The 18,308-nt window shown below is 36.7% G+C and overlaps 3 protein-coding genes across 4 annotated transcripts in view; 1 reads left to right on the top strand and 2 right to left on the bottom strand.

The window, feature by feature from the left end:
- Positions 1–18,308, bottom strand: part of LOC134745614 (netrin-B-like) — a 239,585-nt gene that overhangs the window by 149,556 nt on the left and 71,721 nt on the right. The window lies entirely within an intron of this gene.
- LOC134745631 (integrator complex subunit 15) overlaps positions 1–18,308 on the bottom strand; it is a 359,171-nt gene that overhangs the window by 303,993 nt on the left and 36,870 nt on the right. The gene's annotated exons all lie outside the window — the stretch shown is intronic.
- LOC134745284 (bombyxin C-1-like) lies at positions 8,942–11,523 on the top strand. The gene is made up of 2 exons (XM_063679277.1): positions 8,942–9,168; positions 10,710–11,523. The coding sequence occupies exons 1-2, from the start codon at positions 9,023–9,025 to the stop codon at positions 10,891–10,893; spliced, it is 330 nt and encodes a 109-aa protein (XP_063535347.1). The 5' UTR covers positions 8,942–9,022; the 3' UTR covers positions 10,894–11,523.

Below are 18,308 nucleotides of genomic sequence, written 5' to 3'. Positions count from 1 at the left end.
ACTGCTATATAATGAATGATTTAATGCCTAATTATGTACAGTAATATGCACTGCTTTTCTACACATTATAATAAATCAACTCAATCAAAAATCAAGTAAACCAGCTAAATCAGCTAAGAGTAAAATGTAAATAATGTTCCAGAGTAGTATAATGTATGTATATATGTAGTAGATATTTATGTAAGTATATAATTACTTACTTCATAGTATATTAATTAGTATTTATTTTGTAAAAGGTAGTGATTATCGTTTTAATTTTTGTAGTATAAATCCTGCACCTATTAACAACCATTTCTTTTCAGCCCAGTGGTTGACTGGTAGAGAATGCCTTATGGCATTAAGTCCGCCATCTGTACTTATAATTTTACGTGCAATAAAAAAATAGAAGACTGGAGTTTCAACCATAGACTGACCTTTAGTACTTATTTTCGCTAAAGTTGTTGTTTATTACCTGTCAACAAGAAAAAATATATTAGAAAAGTCACATTTACTTAATACTTAATATAGAATATACTTAGTATAGACAGATGTTTAGCGTCGTATACATTTAGGTTAAAGTCAGCTAAAAGGTACTTTACAGTACATATGGTGCTACTTTCTCCCACTAGTGCGTAAAGTGCACTTTTTGTGCATATGTCGAAAGTTTAAAGGGCCATATGTACTGTAAAACGTTGTTCGATACACGTGCGAATAGGTAATTCGCAACACGTGTCGAAATTTATTGCCACTCGTTTCGAATTTCCTCTTTTCCGCACTTGTATCGAAAATAACTATTACAATGCATGTGCTCGAAAAGTGAGTTTCCTACGGAGCCATATCATGCGGAGAGTACTACTTTTCCGCACTAGTGCTTTTTATTTTCAATTTTTTTTACAGTACATATTACAGTGCGGAAAATAGCACTTTTCCGCACTAGTGCTTTTTGTTTTCAATTTTTTAATAATTAAACTAATTTGCCATGATATGTTTTTTTATTTACTCGCACAATGCATAGTAAAACATTGTATGATACACGTGCGTAAAGATGATTTCCGCACTTGTGGCATAAATAGCTATTTCAGTTGCCGTGAACCCCCTTACGACCACCGGCGAACCCTTGTTGGGGGTTCGCGTATGACTTTGAGAACCCCTGAACTAAGCGAACACAATACGCACCTACGCACACAAATCATATTCATTTAAACTAAAGTAACCATAAAATCACCCAACTGGTAATCCAAAAGCTCCCAACTATGGTCCAAAATTAACTCAAACTTTGTGCTGGTGTGACTAGCTATTATTTTACTAACCACACAACCACAGAACTAACTAACCAACTCCCGTTTCTACCTCTCCCTTATACACTCTCTTTGTTAGCCTTCTTTCACTCATTCTTTCCACGTGTCCAAATCATCTCAACATACCTTTCTCAATTTTTGTCACTACATCTTCGTTCAGTCCACACTTTTCCCTTAGGGGCAGACCTCGGCGGACTTTCTCTGATCAGATCGGGGAAATCCTGAAGAAAGGCCAGGTCAAGAGCACCCTAAACCGGCGAGCGTGTATGAGGAATGTTATGAAAGTGAAGAAAGCGAAAGAGGTATGTCAGGATCGTAGCAAGTGGAAATTCGTGGTCTCTGCCTACCCCTCCGGGAAACAGGCGTGATTATATGTATGTATGTATGTGTGTAGTTGATGTTGTTTTGGCAACAAACCATAGAAGCGGAGCGTGAGTTTCGCGACCTAAACGCGTAAGCGCCATGAATTTTATGGCGCTTACGACGTTTTGTTCGCGTAGTACAGGTTGCGATTGCAACAATTTCATTGTTTGGCATGGCTTCTCTATATTAATAATATCTCAATGGGTGTGACTATTATTTTAATGTCACTGTTCTTAGGTTAAATATAAAATTCAAATAAAACCATAAATAACAATGAATTCGTAGACCTTTGTAGTACTTACTGTACTATACATAGTTTAAAGCTATAAAAATTAAAACCTAACTGAAAAGCGATAAATATCAGGCAATGACGGTCTGTTTATTGACAGTGTTAACAAGCCTGCGTTTATGTTTATGGAGCATTTATCGATGTTTACAGGCTGTAAACGGCACATGTCTGGCCATCCCAGGCCTACTATAATGTAATGCGAAATCGTTTCAAATGCCATGTTTTGCGCTGTTGTTAAAAAACGAACTAACTAACAACCGTTTTTTCATTGAAGCGAAAGAAATTCAAAGTTGAATACATAAAACTATGAAAACCTCTACAATAGTGTATTAAAAATAACAAAACAAAGATTGTTTAAAAAAATGTTCATCCTTTGACAGCTGACATCTCAACACATATTTTGCATAGGTACTTAAATTGTATGGAGGGACTTCCGGTTCGAGCGCCATCTTGATAGTTAGCATCGTGATTAATTACTTTTTTTTTTGCTTATTAATATTGTTTAAAGTGTAATATCGATAGCTTATTATACAGTAAACTAATGTGGTAGTGTGCAGTGAATGGAGAATTAATTTTGAAGCGCGTTTAACCACCATCTTGGAGTCAACGGCCGGTAGTCCACGTGCTTCTTGTAAAGACTAGCTATCGATTTACAAGAGCTAACAAATCACCGTACACTGTCTTGTACAACCGTACAATTTTTGTCGTTTGTAAACCTCTCAATACCTTGATACTGGCGAAATAGTCCCACTGGGCTGAAGCCATAATTTTAAAAGAAGAAGAAGAAGAAGAAATTGTATGGAGATGATAGCTGTCACCGTACCCAACGTTCCCCATTACAACGTACGGCGATTGTAATGTGTGAATTTATGTATGTATGTGTCACTTTGCCTGCGTTTGGGACCCGTAATATGTGTAGTGTAAGGATTGCAACGCAATTGATGTGACAGCTGACACCTAATCTCGGCCTCTGCTAACCTCATCACAACGTTTGATGTGTAAATCAACTGGGATACTCGTATTTAGATACAGTTATTTTGTAGCAGTACCTAGGACCGTTTTCAGTTTAAAAAGGTATGTTGTTATTCAAAATCATTTGTTATTTAGATGTAAGTACCTACCTATAGATAAAACGCCCGTGCTTACCCTAACTACTTTTTTTATAACATTTAAAACTTTCGCGTTTTGAACACATATTATATCACATTTTACAATCGAAATCCAAAACATTAACAAAAAGATCTATCTATTTCTGTTAAATGGCTAAACTTCAACTTCATCTATTTAGAGCAAAAGCTTATTGTTCAAAATTGACTATTTGCTATAAGTAACTTTCCTTATTTACCGTCCATTTAGATAACACGATAATATCATGCACTGCTCCAGAATTTATCCCACGGCAGCTAACATTCTCAAAACTTACTTAGATACCAGAAGACCAGTATCACTGTAACCTCCGACCATGAGGAATTGCTATAGATTTAGGGTTCAAATAAGATTATTAGACTGTTTAATGTTCGCTGAATTGATGGATAATCGAGACATTCCAAAGACGTTATAACAACTATATAATGAGCCACCATTTGCTCAAGACTAGCCATAATTTTGAGTTATAAACTGATGGAAAGGCCTTATTTACATAAATTTGTAAAACGGTGAATGTGGGCTTGGTTAGAGCAATCTCTATAATTGGTATATTGTTAACATAAAACTACTTATGAGATTCGTGGTTACCAATTTAGTTATTTGGATTTCTTCGCGCTATTTGAATAACAATTTTTAGAGCATACCTACTTAAGCATTTAAACTATCTATTTCATCAAATGTAATAATTGTATTCTGTATGAAACTTTCACGTCTAATCAACACATAAAAAAACGTTTTTTTTTTTACATTTTACGTTGAAATTCGAAAATGTGCAGAATGGATCAAATTATCTCGAAATCTGACGAAAAAAATCGACAACAATATAAAAATCGGGATACACTGCAGCGAGAGGGCATAACAGTCAAACATCAAACATCAATCAACGATCATCAACGAGTTTCGTTTTCATTTTAAAACTAAGTGTTGGATAATAAAACAAACGAAATAGAGCAAAAACAAGTTTTGTATGAAAAACCTAAATTCGCTGAAGCTAGTTACATAAACTAATTACAGGCATAGATATACCTTATCCTATTGTAGGTACAAAGTTTCAGAGCAATCTAGCTAGTCGTTTTAAAATGAGAGCGTAACTACGTTTGTACCATTATTTTGTTGTAAAATTCTATTAATTCTATTATGATTGACATTTGTATTGTGCGGATAATTTACATTTAGTTAAATGTAATCAAATATTATGTACCTAATGTTGACGTGTAAACAATTACCTCTATCAATAAATTATGAATTAATTATGTATGGAGAACCGAGCTTAACGGGGGCTCATACCAATTCATTACCCCTTTCTCAATTCACTGGCAAAAAAACTCCACAGTAGAATAACAAGGGATATTTATTAATTCAACATTTAAAAATAATTCATTATATCTTCACAATTTTGTACTCCTGGAACTCTTAGATTATCTTCAAATATCTTAAGGACAGTACGTTAGTAGCTCGTCCACGGAGCAGGATTTATCACAGCATTCGGAGACCACCTGCCGTTTGCGCCTGCTTCCATGTAGCACTTGAGGAGCTTGCACGAGCCAAGGCCAGAAATCTGGTTTCAACGGCACCAAGGTATTTCTAGAAGCCTGAAAGCCATATTGAGATGAGCGTTTCACCATCCCAGAAGATATGTAAGGGCAGAGATCCCTCAGCGTTTGAGATAAGTGCCTGCCGCAGTACCGTTGGTTATCACCATTGACAAGGCAGAAGCAGGCGAGAACCAGGAGTACTTGAATCTTCATGATGATTCCCTTGCGATACTTTGTGATCTACTAGATCGAAGGTTTTATAGTGAGGAATTGCAACAAAATAGGTGGCTTTTATACTGAGATGGTTCATTAATATGCGCTCGTGTTAAGATGGGGTTGACCTGATTGTGATTTCAGGTGTAAATGGCGACCTACCCACACAGTCTGCGTGTTGACGTCATAAGTCTGGAGACAGGTTTAAATTTATGCGGTCCCGAAAACAAGATTTGTGTGTTGAAGTTGTTTGGAAGATTTATATTTCTATTTAATGGAGTAGGTACTCCAGCACGGATATCATGGTCGCATTTTTATCACCTGTCATGCCATGCGTCACTTTCGCTCTTCCAAAAATTGTTAGAACGTGACAGGCATGGTGACAGATGATAAAAAGGCGACCATCTTAGCCCTACAGCAGCGGTATCATGGTCGCATTTTTATCACCTGTCTTGCCATGCGTCACTTTCGCACTTTCATACTTGTTAGAACGTGACAGGCATGGTGACAGATGATAAAAGGTGACCATCTTAGCTCTACAGGGTGGCAGGGGGCCTCTCTAAGATGGCAAACGTCGATAGAAAATAGTCACGTGACTTTTCGTAGCATCTGTCATCCCAGTACATTTTTTCTCTTCGTTTGGCGTTTGTCAATTGGACATTGTGTCATCTTGGCTAAGCCCCCAGGTACTTTTGGCGCAATATTTCATCCGCTTCTAGTGATGATGAATGTCTGAAATCTACAAGCGCGGAAATAGCATTTCAACAGAATATACAAAACAAGGCACAAAGACGTTTTGCATAAAAACTTAGGTGTTCCATTTTCGTCTCCTACCCTAATTTGAATAATTTAACACAATTTATTCCTGCATTTTATATCAAGACTAAAATTTATGGATGAACAAATTCAACGAACATCCTGCGGCACTTTTCGGTTACAAATTTTTATTTTTTTTGAACCAGAAAAAACCCAATTCCAATATAAATATCTTTCGTGAATGTCACTGAGCATTAAAACATGATTAAACATGGAAGCGTTTTTGTCGTCGTTAATAAAACAGTCTTGGAGACCTGTTTAGTTTGCTTCTTTTCCACCAGATGACGCGATTCGTATGTAGCTATGTGGCAGCACAGGAAATTTCTTCGACGATTTAGCGAAGTTTTCGTCACATGAATTATTTCAAGGGGTATTATGCCAACACTCCCAAAATTTTGTTGTTTGGAAAAGCTTAGAAGAATTAAGGAATATTAAATATTCCCTTATTTATTTATTAAAGCTTTCTGGCACATAGCAGTACAACTGGACGACATAAGGCCAGAAAGCTCTACCAGTAACTCATGGGCTAAACAGGAAGGTTGAATTGGGCGAGGGACTTTAAGATTAAGTTCCATTGGGACTGCATCATCTAAACTACAATGTAGCCGTCAGCATTACTATGCCGCATTGCTGCAGATACAAACGATAGGATGTCAGTGACTGTTAAATTACATTTTCCGCGTCAATGCAGCCGGAAACAATACAACGCGATGCAGTCGCAATCGAAATTTAATCTTTAACCGCGAATATTGCTGGTAACGTCACATCAGTTAGCGCGATTCCTCATTCCTCCCGAGCACTTCATTGTTCTCTCGCAATTTGAGAACAAAGCGTGTTGGCTTTAATTTTACTGGTGATTGTTCCTTTTATAAGTTATTGTTTTCAATTTTCAAATTGCTAGCAGGTTTAGAAATACATAGAAAGACTGTGTTTCTATGCGGCTGAAGGATTAGGAAACGCCACTTTTGCTTCTGCATTTACATATCCTGCACATTACGATTTACGAATATTAGGGATTGTTCGAATTTAAACTATCGTGAGACATACTAACTTTAACATGTTGATCGTGTGACTAAAAATACGTGAGTGAAACCGCAAAATTAACTTAAAGTTAGGAATTGTTTTTGCTAATGCCAGATTTTTGAGTTTCGTAAGTTTTTTCCACTCGGCTACCGAGTGCTTCTCTTCATGTGACATAGTTGACTCTCAGTTATCTTAATAAATCATAAATATTATAATTCGTCCACTAAAACGCAGGGCTTCTTTAATTATTTCGCCATAATTTTTGATCAGCCGTTCCGCATGTGCCAATTGGTCATTGGGTTAGTCTGTATGAAAAAATAAATTATTACATTCGGCTTAATTTTTGATTTCTTTCTCCTGACAGAAAATAAGTGAGTAAGTCGGTAAATAATCTTTGTACCTACCACAACCTAGTCGAAAAAATATTATGAGCAACCAACTACAAGTAGTTATAAACGTAACTTTCTGTGTCACACTTCGCACTTCTTGCACGCAAAAAAAGACGGTATTCCCATTTTAAAGACTTAAGTTGTAACCCCCCTGTGATGAAGATTTCCATGGGCGGCGGTAATTGCTTACCTCCAGGCTATTCGTCTACTGAAAAGAATAAAATCTGATTTGCTGATCCCCCCACTCTGACCTGCTCCCCCGCTCCGCTCCGCTCTGGGTCTGGTCCAACAAGTTTCCATCACCATACAGTGGGAATGCTGCCAGTATAATGGGAACTTTCGGGTCGGGCTTGGTGCAGGGTGGGGATGGCCGTTAGTTTATAGAAGTTTTGACGAAGCTTGTTGCAGAAATTATGGTTTGTTTTAGTATTAATGTAGACGAGAATGTAGAATTGTGACGATGCTTGTGCGGATTACATATATGTATGTGTTTTGACGAAGCATGTGGCAGATAACCTTTGTATTTGATTATTTCTGTTTACATTCTATTCCTCCACATACATAATGCCATTGATTAGTCTGCATCTGCCAGCATGCTTACACGTCTATCAAAATAAGACATATATACTCAGAAACTCAGAACCGTCTATCAAATACTGGAAACTTAAGTGCCTTGCTTCCTTGTATCCATTGAAATAATGATGATTGATATTTGTAGTTCAACCGCTTCACAACAGAAAGTGCAATTCATGCAATGTAACTGATTGTAGGCATTGTCTGGTGCAATGAATGGAGAATGTTTGCGTTCATTTGGTGGTGACCCGGTGTTTTGCAAGATTCCGGGTTGCATTTCTTTTGTTAAACTGTCAATTTGACCACCAGATGGGTAGTCAAATTAAGGCAAAAGGTGGCAAAAAAGTTCACAGGGATATTGAAACAAAATTACCTTAACATTCCTGTTAAAATGTGATATATAGTAGTTGGTTAGTATATAATAAATTCTCGTTGAATTTACAATCGTGTGCACTGAAAGTAAACCGAATAAAAAACATTAAAGAAAGAACAAAAACGTTAACCACTGTTCTTAAGACGCTAAAAAGCTATGTCTTCCAGACAAGCATTGAGTAGGAACTAGATAGACGGAAATAATGAACTAATACAATTTAAGAATTAAAGTAATAGAGCAATAAGACAGTTATCTGCATACATAATCAATGAAACGCTGAACATGTTACAGTCCTGAAATTACTTAATAACTATAACATTAACATTATAATGTTATAGTAATTAAGTATATTAATTAATTAATTACTATAACATTAACATCTTTACGAAGACCTGATGCGAAAAATCACGTGACTATTTCCATACTGTTTTTGTCGTCAGCTTGGCTTTAGGCACAGAATAAGTAATAGTATAATCATACAGAACGGCCAAGCACCGCCCCGCCCCGACTCGAATTACCTCACCCCGCGACAGCAGATTGACGGCCGTTTGCCGGCCGCTCAGTACTATTTTTAAGCAACTTACTAACACTATGACGCATGACGCGTGTACAGACGTTCCATTCACACATAGAAACGCAAGTGATTTTTGATGTATAGCGTGTCCGCCCTGTGCTTTAGGTAGCCTGATATGGCGAACCTGCCACTGTAACCGTATTAGTGACACTCTTAAAAACAAAATCTTCAGATCTAAATTTAAATTATTTTTGTCAATCCTGTCATATTTGTACCGTAGGTGTAGGCGTGTGACGACAAAAGTCTTTCACAGTCCGTCACCTCCCATTACCGATCGTCTAACCCACTTCATGTGTTTTTCACATATTCACCTCTCATTAAGGTACAGTGTTCACTGGATCGTGTATTAATTAGAATAATGGTATAAATATGGTAGCTCAGAAGCTTTCAGCACATTCCTCGCTTATCTGTGGGAACGATCAGCACGAAAACCCTAAAAACGAATACAAACATGAAGGTCCAATTTTCTTTGTTCTTCGCAGTAGTTGTGTTCTTCGTGTCAGTATACAGTCAGTCTGAGGATACTCCTCAGGTCTACTGTGGTAGACGACTTGCTCAAACGATGGCTGTGCTGTGTTATCAGAAATATGACAAGAGGTAAGACACAAGCTTACTCCTTGTAAGGTCTCCGGTAGTAAATTTGCTTACGAAACTAGAGATCCTGAGGTCAAATCCCAGTAAGGGTACTTATTGATTTGTGTTTGTGCGTGTGCTATATTTCTAGTGATAATTTCCATTTTTCATCACATTTTAATACAATTGCCGTGATTTTTTTACACATAGTTTTGCGGAAGTATTTGTAGGAAAATTGCGGGAAAATTTCAAAACGGCTCGTTTTTTTCAAGCTTCTTTCGAAAAAAACAATGTATTTTTCATTATACTTAATTAGGAATTTAAACAAGTAGGTTAAGGTTGCATGTCTAATGTGTTTGTTTATGGCATTGACACTGTCATCACTCATCAGTGGCATTGTGTGTGACCTATTTAATTTTTCTGAATAGAACTGGAAAAAACCGAAAAAAAAACGAAATTTTGTAAAATCCCGAAAAAAACATTTGATTTTTCCGGAATTTTCATCCCTACACATAGCTAACGACTGATAAGTTGGCAGGGAGAGGGGGTGCACTTGACTAAATAAAATTAGCTTTAACGTTTACAAAGCTGCATATGATAATTATGTATATATGTACGTCTACGAATCAAGTCGATATAAATAAATAATTTCTTTATTCAGATACGGTGTTCCAAATTTGTTAGTTTGTTACTTAAATGCTAGGTTATTTACACTAAAACTATTTTTTCAACACACTTGCTCAAAACGACGTTATTATTCCACCGATTTTTGGCTCATAATCCTAGATATTAAACACGCGTGCTCTTTCAGTGTATTATTCCACTCGTGCTTTTTCATTATATTATCCGACTGAGTTAAGAAGGTAACTGATTGCTAATAATATGCATGGAAAGGAAGCCTCCTTTAATTGGTGAGACTGTTAGATATAAGTCTAGAAGCTATACCTATAATGGGAACCAGAGATAGCATAATACCATATTTCTTTTAGTGATAGAATTTTTCATATTTTCCTAATATTTTTTTTATACACACTGTTAATTGCTGACTGTACTCCCTATTCTTTACACGTCTATTAAGATTTTCACTGCATGAAATCATAGCCCTGAACTCATTGCGTTTGTGTTATTCTATCGAGGACTTTTTGGCTACTATTAGTATTAGTTTACCTTTCGACGGCGTCATGAGATCAGTTTCATGTTAGAAATTTTATTGCATTATCATTCTAACTATGAATGTTCGCCAAATATCAACTAAAATAAATACTTAGAAACGTGTACTAATTGCACAGTCAGCATCAACAGTAGCAGACGAAACAACGTTAACCAAAAATAGGTCTTAATACCATCCTCGAATTATTTTGATATATCTCTAGTTCGCGGTCAAAAGTATCATTGTCTAAGAATTGTTCTACATACATACAGAGACTTTAATATTTTTTCGTACCTATCCGTTACTTTTGATGCTGTATGCATAAAAAAAGCTCTTTCTATTCTAGGTCTTAAAAAATCTTTTACCACAAAAATAAACACCTATTCGTCTCTAAAATTGCAATGTTTCTCCACAGATCAGACTACAACTCCATCCATATGGGCTACGAGCCAGAGTTTAGCTGGCCCTGGCTATCCCGAAGCCTGGACCGACACACGGACAGGGGCATGGCCAGAGACATGGGCCGAGGCAAGAGAGGCATCATCGAGGAATGCTGCCAGAACTCGTGCTCAATTCCAACACTGCTGAGTTACTGCTAACTGGACAGACTAACGGCAATGGTTCTATGAATATGGTTTTTGAGTAGTGTTAAGAGCTTTAGGTTAATTGAGTGTTTGGTATATCTTCTTAACATAATGTAACATTTGATACAAGTCGTTGTCCGCCGCTTCAAAGTTTTAATACCCAGTAGGATCTCCGAGGCTCCCGGAGTTTTTGTACTTGTACAAAGGTTGGCCATCGCCATCAAACGTGGCAGTGCCGTGTTTGTGATGGGCACCTTTAACTCGCGGGGCACTGTATGACTAGATTAATTACATTTCTTGCTGTTTCAGTCACTTTTACTTAAATACCTTTCATTTTGGTGCAGTTTTTGTCAGGAATTGACGTTTTTGATCAATGCGGAGTCTAAATGAGTCGCTTAACTTCAAACTCGGGTAAAACCAACTGTCAGATTATGCGATTTAATAAAAAGGTAATAGGGGTAGATATTTCCTAAGAGGGTTGAATGGATTTATCCGATTTTGAAGTAAAGCGACACAAATTTACGTTGATGCGAAGGACTAGGATAGAAGTAAAGAAAACAAAATTATATATCAAACGTCTTGTACTCAATTATTTTCTGTAAATTTGTCTATTACCTATCATTAAATTTGTGTTGGATAAAATGGCTGTTTTGCTTGAGTTTTATCTGCTTAGATAGGTTAGTAAAAATATAAATAAACATGTGGGATGGTTTGGTAATAATAATGAAATTTTTATAGTTAAAGTTATCTTACAATGCTATAAATGGAAGAAAATTGTTAAAATATTTATAGTACATTTTTAGATGTGATTAACATTTACATATAAAATAGTAAAAATCTTTATAAATGTTTCCGAACCGTCTGTAATTTAAATATACGTAGAGCCTATAAAAGTTTGTTATTATAACTGGTGTACATGAAAGCTCATTATAAAACCTAAAATATTTACTAACTAGGAGAGATCTAACTTAAACTATCGTGAGACATATTCGTGTGCACGTCGTACAACCGCTGCGGACGCTCGTGCCTGAGGAAGGATTCCCAAAGAATCCGAAACATGTCGCCAAAAGCGACTAAAAATAATAGTGAGTAAAAACCGTACTTATCTAAATATTTAGGAGAGATCTGCTAGACTTAGCTTCAAATGCAATGTTTAAAAAGTTATAACGTGACGAGTTTGCGTTAGTAAAAAATTGCATATTAAATGGAATGTTCTTGTTGGTTTGTCGTTTTATTTCACGCTTTGGGTATTAAATTTATGGTAGTGTTTATCTCATAATAAATTAATCATCTGAAGCTTTGATTGTCCGAATGCTTCGCTTGTAAGTAAGTAAGTAAACACTTTATTGTATGAAAAAGAAAGGAATCAAGGTTACATCAGATAGAAGTAGTGCCAAGGCGAACTTATCCCTAAGAGGGATCTCTTCCAGTTAACTCTTGTTCCTCACCTTAGCGTTTCCTCGGTTCCATCTTAACAAAGCCAACTGGGGAACCTAATCCCAAAAATAGGCAGGCATTAGTTTCAATTTAGAAGTGCTTTCGAACGCGAAGTTATTGTGAAAAACTAATATGGAATTCATATAAGGTCAAATAGGACGTCAGCGTAGATGTGGGCACTTTCTATGGGTAATTTTTTTAGCACCTCATAATTTATTTTATTTAATCTTTCGATACCATTTTCAAGGCATTTTTCTTCTCGTATCTAAGATGCAAATTCCAATCACTAAATCATTACTGTAGTAATTTTTTTTTATTTTTATTTTATTTAAGAAACAAACAGTCGTTTACAAACAAGTTTACAAATATTTCTTAAATTAAGACCTGGAGTTTCATTATTGTATATAAATTGCAGTCTATAAAACAACAAAAACATAAAGTAGGTAGGTACTAGGTAGTAATAGTTTGAAGGTAGGTATAGGTAAAACTCACGAGAGCCGGCGGAAGATTTGTACTGAAACTGTAAATTATATCTAAAAGAAAATCCTCGCCGATTCTCGTGAATCGACCCATGAGTAGGTACAGGTAATAAAGTTAATAAGTAATGTAGGAATTAATAAGTAATGACATGATTTCCGGAAAGTGACATAAGTATACATAAGAAAAATTTACATAATTAATTAACTACCGAAAAACACATTTTAATGAATTAATGGAACAGTTAAACAAATCCAAATTATTAAGTTTTTCATTTTCGTTAAAAAGTTTACAAACACGTCTTATAAATACATTTCGTGCATAGCATGTTCTACTATAGGGGATGGAAAACATTTTTTTCTTCTGACAGTGGCGCTGACGTCTACGAGGTACTCTCAAACGTATTTGATGTAGTAGTGAGGGGACATCTAATACATTGTTCATAATTTTGAAAAGTAGGACAGAATCTACACAGTCTCGTCGACTAGCAAGAGTTTGGAGCTTATGATGTATCAGCGACTCGTTATAGTTAAGGTGAGTATGACCAGTTCTAAAATCGAGGGTTCTAACAAACTTTTTTTGTATTCGCTCCACTCTTTCAATATGAACATTATGATAGGGTTTCCATACTGCGCAGGCAAATTCTAGGTGGCTGCGAACAAAACTGTTAAAAAGGATTTTGTAAGTGACACTATTTTTAAATGGCTTTCCCACCCGTAAAATGAAACCTAGTTGTTTGTACGCCCTTTTTATAACCGATTCTAAATGAGGTATAAACGTTAGTTTTGAGTCCATAATAACTCCAAGATCGCGGATTTGTGTTACTCTACTCAGATTATTGTTGCCTAATGTGAAATTATAGTTAACATTATGTTTTTTCTTAGAAAAACTGATGACACAACATTTATTCAAGTTTAAAAATAAATTATTTTTAGTACAAAATGTCTCAAAATTTTTCAAATCATCTTGGAGCAAATAATAATCTTCAACAGAATTGATAATCTTATAAATTTTTGTATCATCTGCGTAGAGCAGCACTTTCGAGTTTTTAATATATTTATCTATGTCATTAATAAAAAGCGTAAACAGTAAAGGGCCTAAATGAGATCCCTGTGGTACTCCGGAACTAATAGACTTCCATTGAGAGGCGTAACCTGCTAGAACAACACATTGGCTCCGATTCTCTATATATGACTTTATCCAGCGGAATAAGTCTCCGTGTATTCCAAGGTGCCAAAGCTTGAGTAAAAGTGTATTGTGGCATATTTTGTCAAAAGCCTTGGCAAAATCTGTATACACGGCCTCTACACATGCGCCTCCATCCATCGCTACTAATATATCATTAGTGAAAGTCAATAGGTTAGTATCTACTGAACGACCTTTGTAGAAACCGTGTTGATTAAGGCTAATGTGATTTTTGACTACTTGGGAGAGTTGATTTGTGACTATCTTTTCGAAAATTTTGTTAAATTGGCATAATTTAGAAATCGGCCTATACTGTTCAATATTTTGGCTAACTTGACCCTTGGGGATTGGAGTTACGAAAGCTTTTTTCCAAATTTCAGGAACGAAACCAGTTTTAATGGATTTTTGGAAAAGAATAGTGAGTGGGGACGATAAGTTCGCTGAACAATTTTTAATAAAAATTGGGTGGATACCATCCGGGCCTGCACCTTTGTTGGTATTGATTGTGTTCAATATCCCGTGGACAATAGCACGGTCAATATATATACTGCTTGCGTCAATTAAGGGTTCAGTTGGTGGCACCAATGTATCAACTCGCAAATTAGTATCTGACGTTTCAAAAACGGAGTGAAAGTGATCATTAAATAAGTTACAAATTTCTGCACCGTCTGAGGTTGTGCGATCTTTATATTTCATAGTCTTGGGTATTTTATTTTTAGTATTAATCGACTTAATATACGACCAGAAATAATTTGGATATGATTTAATTTTGTTTTCCGCGTAGTATATATAACCGTTGTAGCATTGTAATTCCATTTTTTCTGCGCGTTTACGTAATATTTTAAAGGTCTCGTAGTCTAAAGGATTACGGTATTTTTTCCATAACCTATGGAACTTACGCTTTTCACTTAGCAACTTTTTTAATGGTTTGGTGTACCACACCGGGACGGAAGCTGACACATTAATCCTACGCCTAGGGATGTGATTATTAATAAGTTTATTTAAAATATCGTAGAATTTTGTAACACAGCCAGTCAAATCACTATTGTCAAAGAGTGAGTACCAGTTTATTTTAGATAATTCCAAGTTAATCTTGCTATAGTCACCACAGTTAAAATTATAAATAAAACTAGGAATCGGCTTAAGAGTGGGTTCAAATCTTAAAATTATATCTATGGTTAACGCTTTGTGGTGATTATCTTCAAGCGTGAGTGGCTGGTCGCAAGCAGCGACTGTACACTCTGTACTGCAAAAAATAAGGTCGAGAATGCGCTTGTTAACGTTATGTACACAATTAAATTGGTTTAATTCAGTAAATGATAAAAAATCGTGCATTATTCTTGTTGTGTAAGTGTGTCCCGTCATTAAAAGCATTCCCGGGGATGAATGAGCCAGCCACTCGGCCTCCGGTATATTAAAATCTCCGGTAATCAAAAACAAATCATTCGGCCTCTCAACAATAATTTGACTAGCTATTTCAAAAAATGAGGTTAGTGTATCCCTATGCCCAGTACCTTGAGGGATATAAATACAAGCTATATTGAAAAAGGATTGTTGTTGTGTATTGTGAGCGCTTCGTTCACACGGGTCGAGCGGGACAGACACCCATACACAATCACAATAGGCGCGCGGCGGCACTGGCCAATCGCGGTGCACCGGCTGGCAGCGCGCGCGCACCGCCACCGCTGAGCCACCGCCGCGCATCGCGCCGCTTTCCTCCGCCGACCGGTCGCATCGAAAAACATTAAAACTTGAATCAAAAAATTCTCCATCAAAAAAATCAGCAGTTAGCCAGGTTTCCGTCAAACAGATGAAGTCGTAGTCTGACTGAGCCACTTTAGAGAAAAACTCACTAGCTTTTGTTCGTAATCCCCTCACATTTTGGTAATAACCATTAAAAACAGTATTAGCCATTTTCATTTAGGAAAAAAGTTTCTAAACTTGATATTAGATTTATTAAGTACATAGCGCCAGTCAGAAATAATAAATAGGGGTTTAATTTTGACACATTGTTGTAGGTAAGGAAAAATATATTATAGTGTTGAATAATATATTTAAAAGACGTGCATGCACAGAATTTACGTAGCAGTACATAAAAAATATATCGACGTAATAAAATGTTTCCAATATTACTAGTGTTACGTTTATATAGTGTGTATTCAACGGCCATATAATGGAACATGCAATAATGATATTGAGTGCATTTTAAACCGGTGTAGAATGTGAATGTATATATCAAAATGTGAAACATGACAGAGGGATATAGGTACAACAATAGATATATAGCCGATAGTATTATAGTTATAGGTAGTCACTTGATCTTTTTGAGATCAGATTCGTTACTTATTATTATAACCTTACTTTGGTCGGTTTTTCGAACAAAAATTTTACAGTCGCGAATCCATAGATAAGAATAATTGTGTTCCAGCCTCAGTTGTCTAGCCTGCTTCAGTAATAACTTATTAGCTGGGGTCAGGTGGTCGCCGACGTACACAGCGGCGGCGGGCCCCGGCAGGCCGATGTCAGCTGTTGTCAGGCCGCGGCGCGCTCGCACGGCAACGAGTAATTCATTTTTACGATTTCGCTGCGTAAATCTAACAATAATGGCCGGCGGTCTGCTATTCTTTAGCGCTTCATCCTGGTTAGATTGGAAGCGGCGTACCCGGTGAATAACGTCAACATCACTGTTTCCTAGTTGAAAACCGACCTTGGTAGATATGTCACGAAGGATGGTCATTAAGTTTTCTCCCTTGGAGTACGGTATGCCAGAGATCTCCAAATTATTGAGCATTGAGTATTGTCTGTTTGAGTTATTTTCGATGACTAAGCGATTAATAGTTTCCTGAGCTTCATCAAGAGATTTTGTCATTGTAGTTGCAGAGGCAATTTTTTTCTCGGCCGAAGTAATTCTATTCTCAAAATCAGACAAGCTGGCATTAACATGCGATTGTGTCTCCTTAATGCTTTCTGAGAGTGACTTAAATTCACTTAATTGATCTCGAATTTCTTCCCTAATGGGACGTAGTTCGTTAGAGATGAACACCTTCAATTGATTGCTAACTTGCATGAGGAAACTAGACATTTGGGCTTGTAGGACGTCTTCAACGACGTCCCGGACGTCGTCCTTGGAAACCGGGTCTTTTGGGGATGCCGATGCCGGGGGGGAGTTCGGAGCGACTCGTTTGTTTCGTCTTGTAAGCGAGTTTTGACGAACTAGGGAGCTTTCTTTCCTGCCCTGCCTGCCTTTGTTGCAGGTACACGTAGTGCACGACCAGTCTGCAGTTCGATAAACAGGGCGGCGTCGGACAAGTGCGAGTGTAAATTACATTATGTGTAAACGGCCACGCCAGTAATAGAGCCTTCAAATAAATTAGAGGACCCCTGCTGAGCCGTCGTGGGTCCAAGGCATAAGCAGATACGAAAGCATCAATAGTAGCGAATCAGGAGGATCCGCTGAAACAGGGCGGCGTCGGACAAGTGCGAGTGTAAATTACATTATATATAAACGGCCGGGCCAGTAATAGAGCCTTCAAATAAATTAGAGGACCCCTGCTGCGTCGGTGTGGGCGCAAGGCATAAGCGGAAGCGATAAAAAGTCCTTAGTTCGTCTTAGCAAAGTTTGCACCGACTTAAACAGAACATGTTGGGGTTGGGTTGGTTGTCATGTTGGAGTGTAATTATAAACGGCATATTTTATAGAAATTTGACATTAATGATGCCATTACCACACTTTGTCATTAGAAATGCCACTTAAAGTAAGCTTCTTCGGACTAACCGACTAAGATTCTGTACATGAGTTTTAGCCATGTAATTTACAAGACAATTTGACATTTAATTTTAACTCTTCTTTACACATTAGCAAATTAAAAAAAAAGTATACATACCTAACCTTAATAATACATAATTGTATGATAAAAATTTGAAACCTCAAGGAACGATCCATATTCCAACTTTATTATTTATTATTTAATAATTAAAATGTGTTGGAGCTAAAAACTATCAAAAAATATACTTTAGTAGTCTAAAAACAATTGAAAAAACTAGACGTCCGTCACTGTTCTGTCTCAGAAAAAAATGTTAAGCAGCCAGAGTAAACAGTGATAAATTATATGTGTATAGACTAGTATCTACTATCATTTACATGTTGTGCTGGATAGGAAAATAAATATATTAACTTTCCTAACTGTCCTTTTCAATCCTATGATAAATTAGGGAATGGCCGAATTGACCGAAAGCCACGTGGTAGTCAAATCTCAGGGGATATTTAAAAGCTAAAGCCCTTCAAGAAACGACAATCTAGGACAGGAACAACTGGTACATCCGATCAAGGA

This window comes from Cydia strobilella, chromosome 11, assembly GCF_947568885.1.
Source record: "Cydia strobilella chromosome 11, ilCydStro3.1, whole genome shotgun sequence".
NCBI lineage: Eukaryota > Metazoa > Arthropoda > Insecta > Lepidoptera > Tortricidae > Cydia > Cydia strobilella.
Note: the sequence above shows the minus strand (reverse complement) of the source record. Positions and strands in the feature narration are given on the sequence as shown.

What these genes read in the sequence shown, in the direction of transcription:
- LOC134745284 (XM_063679277.1), top strand. Translation starts at nt 9,023, where the DNA reads ATGAAGGTCCAATTTTCTTTGTTCTTCGCAGTAGTTGTGTTCTTCGTG. An exon ending in TATCAGAAATATGACAAGAG is followed by an intron (nt 9,169 to 10,709) that starts GTAAGACACAAG and finishes GTTTCTCCACAG; the next exon opens with ATCAGACTACAACTCCATCC.